The 18,144-nt window shown below is 37.2% G+C and overlaps 1 protein-coding gene and 1 non-coding gene across 3 annotated transcripts; one reads left to right on the forward strand and one right to left on the reverse strand.

The window, feature by feature from the left end:
• Positions 1-329: 329 nt before the first annotated feature.
• Positions 330-17,593, forward strand: LOC132186307 (uncharacterized). Of its 2 annotated transcripts, XM_059600208.1 has the most exons (19): positions 336-1,835; positions 4,059-4,370; positions 4,483-4,722; positions 4,819-4,939; positions 5,012-5,169; positions 5,342-5,975; positions 6,614-6,678; positions 6,762-6,863; positions 6,957-7,099; positions 11,289-11,344; positions 12,215-12,873; positions 12,983-13,173; positions 13,289-13,595; positions 14,456-14,743; positions 14,847-14,956; positions 15,523-15,856; positions 16,472-16,882; positions 16,984-17,221; positions 17,306-17,593. In XM_059600208.1, exons 1-19 carry the CDS (start codon positions 408-410, stop codon positions 17,329-17,331), a joined length of 5,823 nt encoding a protein of 1,940 aa, XP_059456191.1. In that variant the 5' UTR covers positions 336-407; the 3' UTR covers positions 17,332-17,593. The 2 variants fall into 2 exon arrangements, with proteins under 2 accessions (XP_059456192.1, XP_059456191.1); XM_059600209.1 differs by lacking the exons at positions 15,523-15,856; positions 16,984-17,221; positions 17,306-17,593 and having other exon boundaries at positions 330-1,835; positions 16,472-16,592.
• A 352-nt stretch (positions 17,594-17,945) lies between these two features.
• TRNAC-GCA (transfer RNA cysteine (anticodon GCA)) lies at positions 17,946-18,017 on the reverse strand. The gene has a single exon. It is a non-coding gene; the product is annotated as a tRNA-Cys (tRNA).
• Between the last annotated feature and the right edge of the window lie 127 nt (positions 18,018-18,144).

An 18,144-nucleotide genomic window follows, 5' to 3' on the forward strand; every position in this document is an offset into this window, starting at 1 on the left:
CCCTAACAGAGATGGTAGAGGAGTAAAATTGATAGTTTTTAAACTTTGAAAAAATATTCTCAAAACATGTAAAAATTCAAGAGTCATTTATGAAGTTCCTCCCAAAAAAAAAAAAATTCAAAGAATAGTTGTCGAAATGTCCGGACCAACTTTTCGTACATATGGGCCTCGGCCCATATATTTGTGTTTTTCGATTTCAAATCAAAATAAAATGATTTTCGTTAGGGCCCATTAAAAACAACTACCGAACCAGTTGACCCGGTTGGAGAAAAGACCCAATAGGTTCGCCTTCTTCGTGAACCATGATGGCTATCTAATGGAGGTGAAACACATTCCTGAACTGAAACAAAAAGCAACAACAATACATCAACTGACAAAAAAAGAAAAAGAAAAAGAAAACAATACACATGACCAAGAGCCTCGCAACGACCGAATTTCCACCTCCGACAATGGAACTCGACCTCGACGCCTTCCTTAACTCTCCCCTCACTAGCGATGGCGACGATGACGACCCCGAGAACCCCAACTCTGTACTTCACCGCACAATCGACGAAATCCTCAACGCCTCCGATTCCTCCACGTCATCTTCGCCCCCTACCTCCCCGCTGTCCATTCATATACGCGCCTTAAATCCCAAACAAGAAGTCTCTCAGTCCGTTAACGACGCCGTCTCAGTCTCCCTTCCTAAAGCCCCCTCGGAGTCTTCAATCTCCGAAACCCAAACGGTTCAGTCCAAACCAGGCTCCTTCGCTCGGGTCAGGCCCGGCGGTGGGTTCTCGGACGACACGCTTCGGAGGGCGCTGCCGTCGCTGTTTGGCGGGGTCAGACCGAACGCGAAGCCTGGGGCAGCGCTGGCTGCGGCGGCGGCGGCGTCGAGGGCTCTGCCGACCCCGCACGCAGCGGCGATAAAGTCGAGGAGGGCCGCGAATTCCCAATTGGTTTCGGATGGGTTGGACTCTGCGAATGGAATTCGTGATGAGAAAATGGGCGACTTCCAGTCTGCTGAGGTTTCGAGAGGGAATGAGGTTTTGGAGGGTGTAAAAGATGAGGGTTTTGGCGAGCTTTCTCATGGTAAAGAGGTCGAAAGCGAAGCGGAAAATGTGGCTCAAGTGGATGGATTAAGGGTTAGTGATAACGACGAAGAATTGGCGGAAACAAGCACTCCAATTTCAAATTCCAATGTTGAACCGGTGAATGTTGAGGAGGACGCGAGCAATGCAAATCCAGATGAGGATGCTTGTGTGGTGGACGAGAACAATTCTGAAGTTTTGGATGCTGATGGTTCAGAAGACAAGGGCGGTCATTCTTTGGACGAATTTCATGAGAAACGGAAGGTTGAGGAGGACTCTACAATGGAGGCCTTGGAAACACGGGATTTGGGGAAAGACATCCATGGCTTGAAAGATGACGAGGATACGAGTTCATTATCTGATATCACTGAGCTTGTGGAGGAGAGAATTGGGCAGTTGGAGAGTAGGAGAATTAGTAAAAGAGCGGAACAGAAATCACGGGCTTCGATGAAGCCGCTGGAATTAGCTGAGGAGCTTGAAAAGAAGAATGCTTCCACTGGTTTGCATTGGGAAGAGGGTGCAGCTGCTCAACCAATGAGGCTTGAGGGCGTACGGAGGGGGTCGACCACGTTGGGATACTTTGATATTGAGTCGGACAATACTATCACACGGACCATTTCTTCTCATCTATGCAGGAGAGATTATGGTTCTCCTCAAGTCTTGGCTGTTCATACGAGTTATATTGCAGTGGGAATGTCAAAAGGGGTCATTTTAGTCGTGCCCAGTAAATATTCCTGTTATAATCCTGATCACATGGACGCAAAGGTTACTTTTACCTCAATTCATTTATATTGCTCTTACTTATTAGTCTTTAATGTTCCTTTAGGATTCTGTGTTTCTTTGTGCTATTGGTTCTTGCTCTGGTTGAAACTTGAATAGATTTCGTGAAATATATTTTGGGTGTAATTGGAATCGAGGAAGAATGAGCTGTTGCCCCCTTTAAAATGATATTAAGTAGCCAATTCTTGGTGTCATATTTACAAAATTGGAGAAAATGCTAAAATGCTATTTAATATCAACTGAATTGGTTGCTTCTCTTTCCAAAATGCTCCCATTAATTTCACACGAAAGAATGTGCATACTTGATTCTGTACAGGATGACCTCAATGCATAGATAGCTTCATATTTCTAAAAGGAAACATAATGTAGCAGCTTGAAAAAAAAAACTTTGATATGTGTACTTAGCATGAGTGTATTCTGTAAGGATGACTTCAATGCATAAATAGGTTGATATTACAAAAGGAACATCATGTAGTGGTATGAGAAATTTTTTTGGAGTTCATACTCTTTTTTATTTTTATTTTTTTAATTTTTATGTAAATAATCAAAATATCATTAAAAGCGTAACCGAGTTACACAAGAAGTATACATGAAAAACCCCTATCTAAACCATGTAAAAGAATCTAACATCGAACACCCCTTTGTTTGAAGGGGCCCATCAAAGCTTGTCTTCTCCTTCCCGTTTTATTCTATAAGAATACAACAAATTGAAGAACGAAGCCAAGACATCCATCTCCCAATCTTGAGCTACTCTAATAAAGCTTACGGTCTAGTGAAGGGCACTACTAGAAATATCCAAATGAACTACAACCGAAGCATCCTTTACATAAGCAATGCTATATAAATCCAGAAAAAGCTTCCTTAAAGGCCCTCTCTCCACACCACACATCATCCAAAATTTGATCTTGGAGTCATTCACTAGCTCAAATCTGGTGTGACTATAAAACATCCTCCAACCCTTCCTAATATTCTTTCATAGCCCACCTCGTATGGCCCGGGAGGCTCAATAAACACCACCAACCCCATATAACTGCCAAATTTAGACTCCATAACTCTCCACCATGTCTCTCTCTCATGCGCATAGTGCCACAACGACTTCTCTAAAAGAGTACAATTGAACAACCTCAAAATCCGAATCTCCAACCTTCCATCAGAAATTGGAGAGCCAACCTTGGACCAACTAACCTAGTGATGTTTGAACTTTTCACTTATCCCACCCCGTAATAAATCTTGCTAGAGCTTCTCTATGCAATTTGCCACACCAACAGTAAGAGGGAGGAGAGACGTGATGTAAGCAGGTAAATTGGAAATGGTGCTCGGTAACCCTCCCACCCTCTCAATATATCTTCTTCCAACTAGCCAATCGGCGTTCAATCTTTTCAACTACACCATCCCAAATAAACTTGACCTTTTAAGAGGCCCCAAGTGGAAGACCAAGATATTTCAAAGGCAAAAAAGAAACCCCACAGTCCAAAATGCCAGCCAACACCTTTACATTGTCTACAGTACCCATAGGAACCAATTCTGACTTAGGTTATTCTTCAAGCCAGAGACAGCTTCAGAACATAAGAATAAAGCACACTGATAGCACATCGAAGAGATACATACAATGCGCTATCCAAGAGCACCATTTCTACCCAAATCCGTACCTTCTCAACAAATATAGTAAGAACTCCTAGTTGACATGATCATAGACCTTCTCCATATCTAGCTTGCAAAGCACCCCTGTTTCACCAGATCTGATTCTACTATCCAGACATTCTTTTGCTAAAAGCACTGAATCAAGGATTTGCTACCTTTAACAAAGACATTCAGGGGCTTCGAAATAATCTTCACAACAACCATTCTCAACTGATTGGCAAGAACTTTGGCAATGATCTTATATACCCCACTCACAAGACTAACAGGCCGGAATGCCTTTGTTGAAAAGGTAGGTACTTCCCCATTGCTATTTAGACATGCCCTTAGTTTATAGTCATCCTTTAGGATATCATTGGTTGGCAGTATTAAAGTTTCTTCTATTCCAGAAATCGAACATGTTATGCAAGGAATCTTCCTATTTATGGGAATTTCAGTATGCGGAACATCTGCCTGTGTAGTGAAATTATGAAGCTTGCTAGTACATTTGTGCTTGCTATTTCATTTGTTGGATTAGTTATGATAGAAATAGTTAACTTGACTCAACAAACTATGATGTTTATGTTCCAGACATTGATGCTTGGTGTGCAAGGGGATCGATCACATGCCCCTGTAACTTCCATGTGCTTCAACCACCAGGGAGACCTGCTCTTAGCTGGTTATGGTGATGGTCATATTACTGTTTGGGACATACAGAGATCATCAGCTGCAAAGGTTATTACTGGAGAGCATACATTACCAATAGTACATACATTGTTTCTGGGTCAGGATTCTCAGGTTACTCGTCAATTTAAAGCAGTTACTGGTGATAGTAAGGGTCTAGTTCTGTTGCATGCTTTCTCAGTGGTTCCCTTACTCAATAGGTTCTCCATCAAAACCCAGGTAACACGTTAGTCTGCTTTAATATGTGATTTATGATTTCTACCATCATGTATTATATGCTTATGAGTTGATATCCTACCCAAACCAATGATCATATTATTGCATGAAATAGTGTCTCCTTGATGGACTAAAAACCGGACTTGTGCTATCAGCTTCACCACTCCTTTTTGACGAATTCTCTGGAGTTGCTTCCCTGTCCTCTCAGGGAAACAATGCAGTTTCTTCCAGTAGTCTTGGTAGTATGGTGGGAGGCGTAGTTGGCGGAGATGCAGGCTGGAAACTCTTTAATGAAACCTCTTCTTTAGTTGAAGAAGGTGTGGTCATATTTGTCACCCAACAAACTGCTCTAGTGGTATGAAGCCCTCAGATGATTGCGCAAATTCCATGTACCTTTTGTCTTGTGAATTGATCTCTTCTTCGTTGTGGGTATATCTTTTCTTTATTACAGGTAAGGCTCACTCCAACTTTGGAAGTCTATGCTCAACTTTCTAAGCCGGATGGGGTTCGTGAGGGTGCTATGCCTTATACTGCATGGAAATGCATGACACAGTCACGTGGTTCACCTACTGGTATGCATTGACCGAGTCTCTTGAGCTTCATATTGAGATCTTTGATCTTTCTAATATTTGAATTTGTTACAGAAAATATGCCTGTGGAAGCAGCAGAGAGAGTTTCCTTGCTCGCAATTGCTTGGGATCGGAAAGTTCAGGTTGCAAAGTTAGTCAAATCAGAGCTAAAAGTATATGGGAAATGGTCTGTTGACAGTCCAGTTGTAGGTCTGGCTTGGTTGGATGATCAGGTACATTTTTTTATGTTCATTTGTCTTGTTTTGTATATCGACAACATAATTCAGGCTACTTGTTTTGGTTCAGTGATTCTTTTCCTAGTAAATAATTGTGCGTTCTCTGTACTTAGTATTTGATTAGTTTTCTCCATATAAATATGAAGATAAGGGTTTTATGCTTGTCCAGATGCTGGTGGTGCTCACATTAACTGGACAACTCTGTTTGTTCACTAAGGAAGGAACTGTGATTCACCAAACAAGATTTTCTGTGGATGGCTCTGGAGGAGATGATCTTGTTGCATATCATACTCACTTCGTCAATTCCTTTGGAAACCCTGAGAAAGCTTATCACAATTGTATAGCTGTAAGAGGAGCTTCTGTATATGTACTTGGACCTATGCATCTTGTTATTTCTCGCCTTCTCCCATGGAAGGAACGGATTCAGGTTCTGAAGAAAGCAGGTGACTGGATGGGTGCCCTTAACATGGCAATGACACTTTATGATGGCCAAGCTCATGGCGTTATTGACCTCCCTAGAAGCTTGGATGCTGTACAGGAGGCCATAATGCCGTACCTGGTAGAGTTGCTTTTGTCATATGTAGATGAAGTATTTTCCTATATTTTGGTGGCATTTTGCAACCAAATTGAAAAAGTGGAACAGCTGGAAAACCCAAATAGTAGAAGCAGTTCTGTGCACTCTGAAATAAAAGAGCAATACACTCGCGTGGGTGGAGTTGCTGTTGAATTCTGTGTTCATATCAAGAGGACTGACATTCTTTTTGATGAAATTTTCTCCAAGTTTGTGGCTGTTCAACAGATAGGTATAATCACACCTATATTTCTTCTTGCATTAAATGCTTCAATTAGAATGAAGTTTTGATATCTGGGTTGGTATCCAATTTTAAGTGCAATATTATGGTAACTCGATCTGTGATAATCATAACACTAAACTCCTAGCATAGAACGTTTTTTTTAGGAATTCTTTTAACTTGAATGGGTTCCGACTGTTTGGACAGTCAGATTACTGTAGGGTGGCAACAATACATGTTTGGATGTTTGGGGGAAGATGATCAATTGCGAGATAATGCTTAGCAAGCTTTCCTTGTAATGGAACTTTTTCTAACGTTATTTATATTTTACATTTGCATTTTTAAGTTTGAGTTTGTTATTTAAAGGGATGACCAGGATATTAAGTTCTCTTCTAGTACCTTGAGAGTGATTGAATCCATAACTTTTTGATAGTACGGGACTAGGTTGTGGGAATGGTATTTCCTTCTCTTTGGGATCCTTCCTTTCTTCAAACGGAATGAGCAGAGATAGAATACTGATTTCCTAAATTCCTTTGCGTATTCTTCCATATTTTTGTTGTCGCATACAGTAATTTATCCATTTAGCAGCCTTTAAAAGCTACCTTTAAAAGCTACTCTTGCACTGATTTGCCTTTCATTACAACTTTTAGACACATTTTTGGAGCTTTTGGAGCCATATATTTTGAGGGATATGCTTGGATCTCTACCACCTGAGGTATTGCTTGATATCCAATTGTTTAGCCACATTGGCAGCTTAATCATACATTGTGATATTTCTTTTTCCTTCTCTTTGGTAAGATTATGCAAGCACTCGTAGAGCATTATAGCAGCAAGGGGTGGTTACAGCGAGTTGAACAATGTGTCCTTCACATGGATATCTCTTCCTTGGATTTCAATCAGGTCTTACTCTCAAAATCTTTGTTAATTGTTTTCCTTGTTGAACTAAATTCATTTGTTATGATGTATTGACTTGAATTATTTTGTTATCATTAGGTTGTCAGGTTATGTAGGGAGCACGGATTATATGGTGCTCTGGTTTATCTCTTCAATAAAGGATTGAATGATTTTAGGGCTCCTTTAGAGGAGCTGTTTGTGGTGTTGCGAAATAGTCTAAAGGAAAGTGCTGCTGCCCTTGGGTATGTTGTGTTGATATGTTTCATGTATATTCTAATTTATTGAATATGGAAGGTTTACTAGTATCATGGCTTCTTATATTAGTTTGCTTTCCTTTTATAATAAATGCTGTCATATCAATATTCAAAAAGTTGACTGACTTTATAACCTTATCCTTGTCTTTGTTGGGGTGGGGGGACATCATGACTCGGGAGGATTTCCTTATTTTAGATTTATACAGTAGAATCATTATTTAAGAAAAAAAAGGGGGAGGAAAAACTGTTCCAGTCTAAGGGTTTGACCTTTTATCAAATCAGTCTCTAGGGTTCAAAATCGATCCTTAAGGTGTAATCCGTTATCAAATCACTTCCTCTATCACGCTTATGTTAAATTTTCTGACGGAATGTCGCATCATATCCAATATTATTGCGACACGTGTAAAATGCTACATCATAAAATGCATATCATAAAATGCCATGTCACTAAAAAAAGCCTCATCAGCATTGACGATTAAAAAAAAAAAAAAAAAAACTGAAGGTTTGCTGTGGGAGAGGGGTGGCCATGCAGCCAACGCCAAAATCTTCAATGCTCTTTACCTGACCGAAATGAAGGATGACGATGCCCTTCCAACAATGACAACTAAAACCATGAAAGAAAGCTCGGATTCAAGTCTAGTTGGTAAAGGTCAGTATAAGTACTGGGCATTGGCGGCCATTTTGTTGCTGGCATTTTGGTCCAGGTTCACCGGCACCGTCACATTCCATTGGTCTGCCGGTAACCTCAACCGGCACTCCGACAACTTCAATAGCCCCATTCATGATGATCTTGACAACCTCGTAAGCATTTGTATTTCTTTTTTGTGTGTGTTTCTGGATTTGGATCTTTGAGAGGGATTTGATTGGGGGTACATGAAATGGAGGAGAGGTAGAAGGTGGTGAGGCACATGCTGGATGTGTACACCAGCAGTTGTTGGATCAGATTACCGAGATTCTGGGAGGAGGCCTTCAAGGCTGCCTACGAGGATTTGACCAAGAGGGCATTATTGAGAGGTTTCCTTGCCTACAACAGATCCCACGGTCTGCCCTTAGATTTTTTCTTTTCACCATTGCTGATGAGACCTAAGGGTGTCAATACGGTTACAGTTAGCGGTTATTGGCAATAACTGCTAACCATAACCTCCTAAGCGGTTAGTAGATTTCACTAACCGCAACCGCTAACCGCCTAGAGTTTAGCGGTTAGTTACTAACCGCCGGTTAGCGGTTAGTGAAATAGGTAACCGCCCGCTAACTGCTTTTTTAAAATTGGGCTTTTTTTGGGCGTTTTTGGACTTTTTTTATTACTGTAGTATTTTTTACCCTCATTTGTTTTTTGTATTTTTAGTGTCTTCTTAGGCCCAATTTTTATAAAAATAATCCATATTGAAAAATAAAAAATATTTGACCCCAAATTTACATTTACTTGTACTTTAAAAAAATTCTTTAAATATTAAATCATAACGGGTTAACTTTAAAATAATAATAATAATAATAATAATAATAAAACACACACACGCACACAACATATAAAAATAAAAAATAAAAAAATTCAACACAACATATAAAAAAAGTTCAACACAACTGTCACAACATATAAAAAATATAAAAAAAAAAAAGTTCAACACAACATATAAAAGAAGTTCAAATAAAACGTATGATGTATATGATTATATGTCATATTATATATGATTATATGTATTATTTGTTATTATATAATCATATGATTTAATAATCAATTCATCATGTGATATAATCATATCAATAATAGTGATAATATTACTAAAATTAGAATGATAATACATTAATACTTCAATTGTGTTTATAAATAACACATTGTTTAATCCAATGTCAATTACTTAATTTGATATTATACGAATCACATTATCATTGTACATTAATAATATGATTCACTTGAATAAAGTATTTGAATTGTCATTGAATCATATGATTAAGTATTGATATTATACATTTATATTATTCATATGCATATATGTATAATTATAATTTATAACATATATAGACTTATAAGTTTATAACATACATTGGAACTAAGTCTTTAGGTACTTAATTGTTGTATTAGTATGAATTGGTATACTTATGATTTATGTCATATTATATATGTATATTTTGTTATTATATAATCATATAAATTAGAATGATAATACATTAATACTTCAATTGTGGTTATAAGTAACACATTATTGAATCTAATACCAATTACTTAATTTGATATTATACGAATCAAATTATCATTGTACATTAATAATATGATTAACTTGAATAAAATATTTGAATTGTCATTGAATCATATGATTTAGTATTGATCTTATACATTTATATTATTCATATGCATAGATGTATAATTATAATTTATAACATAGATACACTTATAAGTTTATAACATACATTGGAACTAAGTCTCTAGATACTTAATTGTTGTATTAGTATGAATTGGTATACTTATGAGTTATGTCATATTATATATGTATAATTTGTTATTATATAATCAAATGATTTAATGATCAATTGATTATGTGATATAATCATATAAATTATAGTGATAATATATTAATACTCAAATTGTGATTTAATTATCTAAAAAAAAATTGTGATTTAATGATCAAGTGATTATGTTATATGTATAAATATTATTATAATTAGAATTATAAAAATATATTATATAAAAAGGCGGTTGGCGGTTAGCGGTTACGGTTAGTAAACCCAATAACCTCTAACCGCTAGGCGGTTATAGCGGTTAGGTGGTTAGCGGTTAATACGGTTACGCGGTTACACGGTTAGCGGTTATAACGGTTAGCGGTTAGAAACCGCCCACATTGACACCCCTAATGAGACCTTTTAAATGTGTTGCAATACCATTGGGTATAATGTGACATTTGTCAAGAAATTTCACGAAGTGTGACAGAGTTGAGTGATTTGATAACGGATTAAACTTTAAAGATTGATTTGATCAAGTATGAATCCCAGTGAGTGATTTGATAAAAGGTCAAACCCTAGGTATTGTAACTGTATTTTCCCCCCCAAGAAAAACACTTCTAAGGAAATCTAAACAGTGTGCTAGTATAACATCATGTTACGAATATAGTATTCGAGGAACTGCAAATAATCCTAATCTTAAGAAGCTTCCAAACAGCTGGTTTGAATTAGGGCTGCAGCTGCTGGGCCTTTGTGGCATGGAGTTGCTTCATCAATCAGTGTGCAAGCTTGCTTCTTCCTCTTCCATTCACCTTATCTCCCTGAAATTAATTTCCTAATTCTAATTTGTTATAGTATGTGAAATGATATAAGTTTTGAAAACTGTGATAGAACGGTGGGGGAGTCAAGTCTTTTTTATTCAATATTATTTACCTTTGGACAGCTGCGTTTCTCTATCATTATTAGCTTAGTTTTCACGATTTTTTTTCATCTCTTTCTCGTTTGAGTTAGGTGTTTCTCATGTATACTTCTTGTGCACTTGGGTTGCGCTTTTTCGCTTTTTGAATGATATATTTCGATTACTTATTAAAAAAAAATTCTTATAGTATGTGCAGTCCTCCGTGGAAACTTGTTTGTTGAGAAAACATGTAAAAACTCATTCTGGCTTGTTTGTATCTCAACTGTGCCTTAGTAAAGTTTTATTCATGTGTGCAACATGCTATTCAGAGGTTACATTTAAAGAAATTCCTTTTTGTTTTGTTTTTATTTTCTAGACCATGAACAAAAACTGTCAAATAGGGTATCAAAACATGAGTGTTTTAGTAGTGGTTGGTAGTGTAAACATTTACTGGGAATTAAAAAAATACTATGAAAAAATTGAGGAAAAGGTAGTTTAACTTTTGATTGAATAAAACATGTGGCATAGGACTATGATAGCATATCTTGGAGAGATGTTACTTTATTCTAGTATGGTAGTAATAGAATTGCAGAAAATATCTTCAGAGAGTTATGGAATTGGATGGATTGATTGATTGAAATATAAGAAGAGCTGCCCTTGACCCCTTATTGTTTTGCTTATTCAGACTGTTATGGAATTGGATGGATTGATTGAAATATAACTATATTCATATTTGTAGTGTTATTTATGTTTTTGGCTTCTTATAATTAGATTTTTGACTTCTCAGGATTGGTTTTCTATTGCCGCTTTGAAGTAGTCACCTTTTCCTTTTGTTCTTGCTAACAGGTATAGGATGCTTGTTTATCTGAAATACTGCTTTTCAGGTCTTGCTTTTCCACCAGGTGAGTATTTATTGTTGTTGGGATTTTTCAATCTGTTCTGCAAGTAAATGTGAAAAAGGCTCTATGGATATTTCATTTTCCTACAAATAAGGGTTGGTAATTGAGTTTAGTCTAAAACTTTCTAGATGTTTTTTAAGTGTCTTGGGTTTATCTTCTTTGAATTTAAAGTAGTCGTTTATTGGGTTTTAGTAGGTCTTTTGTTTACTAGTCAAATTAGGAGTCTTAGTCATAATAGGTTAAATTGTCGATGAGTATACATAACTATGCTTTATCATACTTAAAGAATTGAAAAATTGCGATAATGGAATATTGAGTTTAGAGTGTTTAGCAAGCTGGCCTAGTGTTCTTTTCTTTTATTGTTTTCAAAATGTGTGGTTTTTAAGTACTAATATCAGTGTCAATGTTCATCATGCTAGTAATAGCCAGGGTACAGCCTGGTACCAGTATTATGACTTCATTTGCAAATGTTTTTGTTGCAACTTAACATTCATAAAAGGGGGACCTGTCTTCTTTCTTCATTCTGTATGCATAGGACCTTCCATTACTTCAAAATGGTGTTGTTAATATTCCAGCCCTAATTCCCAGGATATGATTAACCGTGAAGCTTATCATTGTTATGAGACAGTGAGCATTTGAGTGTTGAAAAGTGACCTGTTTCTCTTGTGAAACTGTTAACTGTAGTGCCTGGTCTCTAGATTTTGCACTGGATTTAAGTGTTATGGAATAGGTATGAGGCAGTCAAGCAGGAGTATCTTGCTTCTTTCTATAATGTACGTGTTTTGAAGCTGTAGCACTTGTACACCTTCATTTCCATGCTTTTGGGATCGAACTGATTTAGAAACATTGAAGCCAAAAGTTTGCCTTTTGCAGGACAAGGAACTCTGCCCACTACACGCTTGCCATCACTTAGGACCGAACTTCTACAATTTCTACTAGAAAAATCTGATGCCCTGAATTCACAAGCAGTTTCAAGCTTATCATCTGGAGGAGCATACCTGAACCTGTATCATCTTTTACAGTTAGATACTGAAGCTAGTTTAGATGTTCTGAGATGTGCGTTTGTAGAAGATGAAATCCCAAAACCCAACTTTTCATCGCATGATTCAGCAGATGAAAATATGGAGGTGAAAAAAGAAGATGATAGTGGATGTAAAAATTTATTGGTTCAAGATACGTTGAATGCTCTTGTTCATATTCTTAGTAGGGACATCTTCCAAACTGAGAGGTCTGGTAGCAAAGATGTCATGGGATCAGTTGAAGAGTGGCCTTCAAAGAAAGACATAGGTCATATTTATGAGTTTATAGCATACTATGTTGCATGTAGAAGAGCTAATGTCTCAAAAAGTGTACTGAGTCAGATTTTAGAGTATTTAACATCACAGAATACTTTTCCACCTAGTGTTTCCACACATCGTATAATTTCAAAAAGAAGAGAGAAGCAGGTGCTTGCCCTTCTAGAAGTAGTTCCTGAGACTGACTGGAATGATTCTCATGTGTTAGATCTATGTGAGAAAGCACAATTTTACCAGGTATGTTTACACATACTTCTTATGATGTTTTGCCTGGAAGCATATTGCCACAATCTGGAAATTCTTTGTTTCTGTTACCTGTAATATCAGCTCTATTGTAATTTTGCAGGTTTGTGGCTTTATTCATAGTATCAGACACCGGTATCTTGCTGCATTGGATAGCTACATGAAAGATGTAGATGAACCCATTCACGCATTCTCCTTTATCAACAAAACATTATTACAGCTGAGTGACAGTGAACTTGCCGTTTTTCAGTCAGCAGTCATCTCTCGGATACCCGAGCTGGTTGACTTAAGCAGGTAGTGCTTTTTATTGTTCAAGTTATCTGTGGGTCTAAATGGTAACCAGGATCTTTTGTTGCTCAGGAATTTATTTATTCTGCATTTGATCTCATGCATTCCTGATCCTTTGCAGAGAGGGTTCGTTCTTCTTGGTCATTGATCATTTCAACAAAGAAGCTTCACATATCCTGTCTGAACTTCACTCTCATCCACGAAGCCTTTTCCTCTATTTAAAAACAGTCATTGAGGTTCACTTATCTGGCACCCTCAATTTTTCTTATTTAAGACAAGATGATTTTATGGATTCTTCTGATGGAAGAAGGGTAAAGGATCAGTCTAGAGGACTTGAGTTCTACATGGAGAAAATCTCTGATTTCCCCAAGTTCCTGCGTAATAATCCGGTTGAAGTGACTGATGATATGATTGAGCTTTATCTGGAGGTGAGCATTTGTAAAACTGTATCTGAAATTCAAGTATGAAATGATTGAGGTTGTGTTTGGAATTTGCATTTGGATTTATGGTTTGCATTTGGAATGCAGAGATTCAAAAGCATTTGGAAACCCATTGTATAGATAGAATTATTTCAAATCCAGAATTTTAAGTTTCTTATTTGGATACTTTACATGCTATGAATTTGAATTTGAAATCTCTTCCTTCTAACTTGCACCAGTGAATATTTAACATAAGTAACTAATTTATTTAAAAATAAAAATTTGCTGAAGAAGGTATTGCTCTGTGCACTCGTTGGTGGCTTGGTTCAATAGTCACTGATAATAATCAGGCAAAAAAAGGGATTTCTCAAATTAATGAAAAGGGTTTTGAGGGCAAAACCAAAACATGTATTGGTTTCATTTCCTTTTGCCACTCTGATTTTCTTGCTCTCCAGACAACCCTAATGAGATAAATCTAGCATACATACGGAACTGATTGATGTAAGTGTTATGGTTTGGCTTTGGGGTTTGGGTTGGAGAAAGAGAGAGATTCAGGAGTGAAGAGCCACGCTAATTTAGTGAAGTGCTCTTTCATACTCCCGCACTCCCACCACCACAAAAGATATTATTTGCTCAGCTGTTCCCTTTCTTTTTCAGTGATTGGGGTGGCAATAAAAATCTTGTTTTTATCACTCTGCTCATTCTTACATACATTTTTCTAGACTATGCTGACTCTGTGCCAGAAAGCATGGTCATTGTTATGGCCCTCTTAATGTTCTTACTTTCCTTTTAGTTAATTCTCATAGATTTTCTGGTAGCACTATTTGGGTGATAGCCCCTCAGACACTACATGTTTTGCATTTTTGCAGCTATTATGTCAATATGAACCTGATTCAGTTCTCAAATTCCTGGAGACATTTGATAGCTATCGTGTGGAACACTGTTTACGCCTGTGCCAGGAATATGGGATTATAGATGCTGCCGCATTCTTATTAGAAAGGGTTGGTGATGTGGGGAGTGCTCTTTTACTTACACTTTCAGGCCTTGATAGCAAATTTGTTGAGCTTGATACTGCCTTGGGAGGTTTAGTTTCTAATGGTACTTCGAGTTCTGCTGCTGGTACAGAGGATTTCTGCACCGTATTATATATGAAGGAGGTCTGTAGATATGACTTTTAATCAGATAATATCTTTAAGCTTCTTGTGTATGCATGTATGATTCTTGTAAACCTTCATATTGATTCTGGTATTTCTCTTACAGGTGAATGCTATACACAATATATTGAATGCCTGTATTGGATTGTGTCAGCGGAACACCCCTCGTTTGAACCCTGAGGAGTCGGAGACACTTTGGTTCAGATTACTCGACTCGTAAGTTTAACGTCAATCTTTCTTTTGCTTTCTTGTTTATGTTAGATCTTTCTATAGGTGTTTTTCATTGCAAGATCGTCAGATCAGTATGTAATCATCCATTATAGCGGTTTGTCTTATACCAATTACTTGATTGTCATGATTAAATGATAGACATCCATTTGTAGGATATAATGAAGCACATTCATTCCATGACAGTGCACTTATTATTTTCTTTAAGAACAAAAGATAGAGAAAAAATCACATTTTTTCATGATCATATAGATTTGGGGGACATAAAAGTTCTATAAACTGTTATTTCTCTTTTCATGTGGTTCAAAAGCGGCAGAAACTCCTAGTAGGCTTCGGTTCCTCTCTCTTTCTTCCTGGATTTAATTGCTTTTCTCTTAATGCCTAAGCACTCAGTAGTTTCACTTGTTTGTTCTCACGCTAACAACTTTTCTGCTCTTTGAAAGTTGCTGTATGTGTAATTTGTCTTAGGAGGAAGTTATTATATTCTGAAGAATTAATATTCATACCTGTGCAATTTTGTTTCAGTGCTAGTTGTTCACTCAAATTCATTGCAGGTTTTGTGACCCTCTAATGGATTCATATGGTGATGAAATGGTGTCTGGAGGAGAAAATCATGTTCAAATGCTACCTGAATCATCAGCCTCACACGAGGATGAAGAGGCAGGTATAGTTAAGTGGAGAATCTCAAAATCCCATAGAGGGGCTCATATCTTGAGAAAATTGTTCTCTCGGTTCATCAAAGAGATTGTCGAGGGAATGATAGGATATGTTCGCCTCCCAACTATCATGTCGAAACTCCTCTCTGATAATGGCAGCCAGGAGTTTGGTGATTTTAAACTTACCATATTGGGCATGCTTGGAATATATGGCTTTGAAAGACGAATTCTGGTAATTTGTGTTTTGAGCTCAAGATGTGCTTTAGTCATATGGTCTAGCTTATTTATCCTTGTGTGGCATGAATTCATGTATTATGAATTATTTTTGCATCTTTGTTGAGGTTTAAGCATGCCAACAAGCATAAAGTTAAAAGGGTTCATGTGAATTTTGAGTTCTTTACTATGATCCTGTAAAGGAGTTTTAGTTTAAGATCCATGAATAAATTTGCATTCCACCTATGGGAATTTAGCGTCTCCTCATAGTTAATGCTATGAATTTGGAAGTCTTGTATCTAATTCTGACCAAGGGTTGGATGGCATGTTACACTTAGTATTTCTGCCATGCAGAAGCAAGCAGCAAAGTTTGCATCAATGCATCGGGTTTTAGATACAAGTAAAGCTAGCTTGTAGCCATGCTCATTCACCCTGCTCCTCAAATTAGTGACATTTTAACTCAACTGGAATATCTAATCAACATTTGCATTATCAATTCTTGACCTTCTAGTGGATGAATGATTTTTGTTTTTCCTTAAGTTAGATGTAACGGTGTTTTAGTCAACTGTGATTATGATTTATTCCAAAGTGGTATTTTTCTTATTGATTTAAATTACTTATGTTGTTCTTTTAGGATACTGCCAAATCCTTAATAGAGGATGATACATTCTATACCATGAGCTTACTCAAGAAGGGGGCCTCTCATGCATATGCACCCCGGAGTTTTATATGTTGTATATGTAATTGCCTGCTCATGAAGGACTCTTCTAGCTTTAGCATTCGAGTTTTTAACTGTGGCCATGCAACTCATCTCCAATGCGAAGTTCCAGAAAATGAGGCAACAAGTAGAGGCACCTCATCTGGATGCCCGATTTGTATGCCGAAGAAGAAATCTCAGAAAGCAAAAAATAAATCGATTCTTCCCGACAATGGTTTAGTGAGTAAATTTTCGTCCAGACCTCAACAAGCACGTGGAACTAATATTCTACACCCGCATGAAAGTGATGCGTCAGAGAATCCCTATGGGCTTCAGCCAATTTCACGGGTAAAGTACATTATATTTTCTTATAGTTATGGTTATCATTTCTGTTTCCTGGACTTCACAGACATTGAAAAGTAATCAAAGGTGAACTGAATGCTCTGCAGTTTGAGATCTTGGCTAGTTTGCAGAAAGACCAGAGATTTGCCCTGATAGAAAACATGCCTCAGTTGAGGCTTGCACCACCGGCTGTGTATCATGAAAGAGTGAAGAAAGGAACGGATATTTTTACTGGGGAAAGTAGCAATGGCCTTACAAAAATAGAGAAACCAGGCAAAATCAGGCAACTGAGGGAGCTAAGAGTAAAGGGATCATCTCGGTTCCCTTTAAAATCAAGTATATTTGGTGAGTTTTGTTATTAATTCTATTTAGTGTTGCTAAATTTTTGTGATGCTGTTCAATTCTAACACATGGGAAACACTTATTTAGGCAAGCAGAAGAGCAGCAAGCGGTAATGCGAGCGTCGTGTATTTATAGAGCACTAACAATACTGGAGATGATAAAAACCATGTTGGCTGAGTTTTTGACTTCTCTTTATTCTTTCTTTCTTTTCTTTTTTTGTTGTATATTTTCATATTTGATCGCTGTTGATATTATTAACTTATGTAAGTAGAATAACTTGTACGTAGGTCGAATAATTGGAAGGTATTTATAACGAAATTGAAATAGATTCAAGCGATTAATGAAGGAACATTTTCTTTAGAATCTTTTATTGAATTCCTGGTGTTTTCTTTTGGGATTGCAAAATCTGTAGATTTGTATGAAAATCCAAATAGGTAGAAGCTATGAGATTAGAGTTTTAACGTGCGAGTGAGTTTAACGAATTTGTAAAAGAGGAGAAAAATGAATCTGAGAAGCATCGGGAACCGTAGAAGATGAAGATATCAATCAATAAGAGGGAAAGGGGTCATTTTGAACTACAAAACAGCTATTGGAATGGGTGCCAAATGAGTAGAGAAAAGGATACAGAAAGGAAGGGGAAAGGGTTGAAAGAAATCTACGAAAAAAGCAAGCAGAAAATTACATAAAACTGTGACTCAGACACAAAATAAAATCAAAACACTTAGAAAGGGCCCTACCGGGTTCGAACCGGTGACCTCTTGATCTGCAGTCAAATGCTCTACCACTGAGCTAAGGACCCCAGTTGCTGTTAATGGTTTATATTTATATAATTGAAACACATTATAAAATTGATAGCGACGTTGATCCTATCTGGTGGCCCAGTGCCAAGCCTGAAAATCATCTGTCCACACGATCACAAACACTTA

Source organism: Corylus avellana, chromosome ca7 (assembly GCF_901000735.1).
Source record: "Corylus avellana chromosome ca7, CavTom2PMs-1.0".
Classification (NCBI taxonomy): domain Eukaryota; kingdom Viridiplantae; phylum Streptophyta; class Magnoliopsida; order Fagales; family Betulaceae; genus Corylus; species Corylus avellana.

Excerpts from the sequence above, each read along its gene's own strand:
- LOC132186307 (XM_059600208.1), top strand. The coding sequence starts at position 408 with ATGACCAAGAGCCTCGCAACGACCGAATTTCCACCTCCGACAATGGAA. Across the intron at positions 14,744-14,846 it reads CCGTATTATATATGAAGGAG|GTGAATGCTATACACAATAT; the intron begins GTCTGTAGATAT and ends TTTCTCTTACAG. Across the intron at positions 15,857-16,471 it reads GCTTTGAAAGACGAATTCTG|GATACTGCCAAATCCTTAAT; the intron begins GTAATTTGTGTT and ends TTGTTCTTTTAG.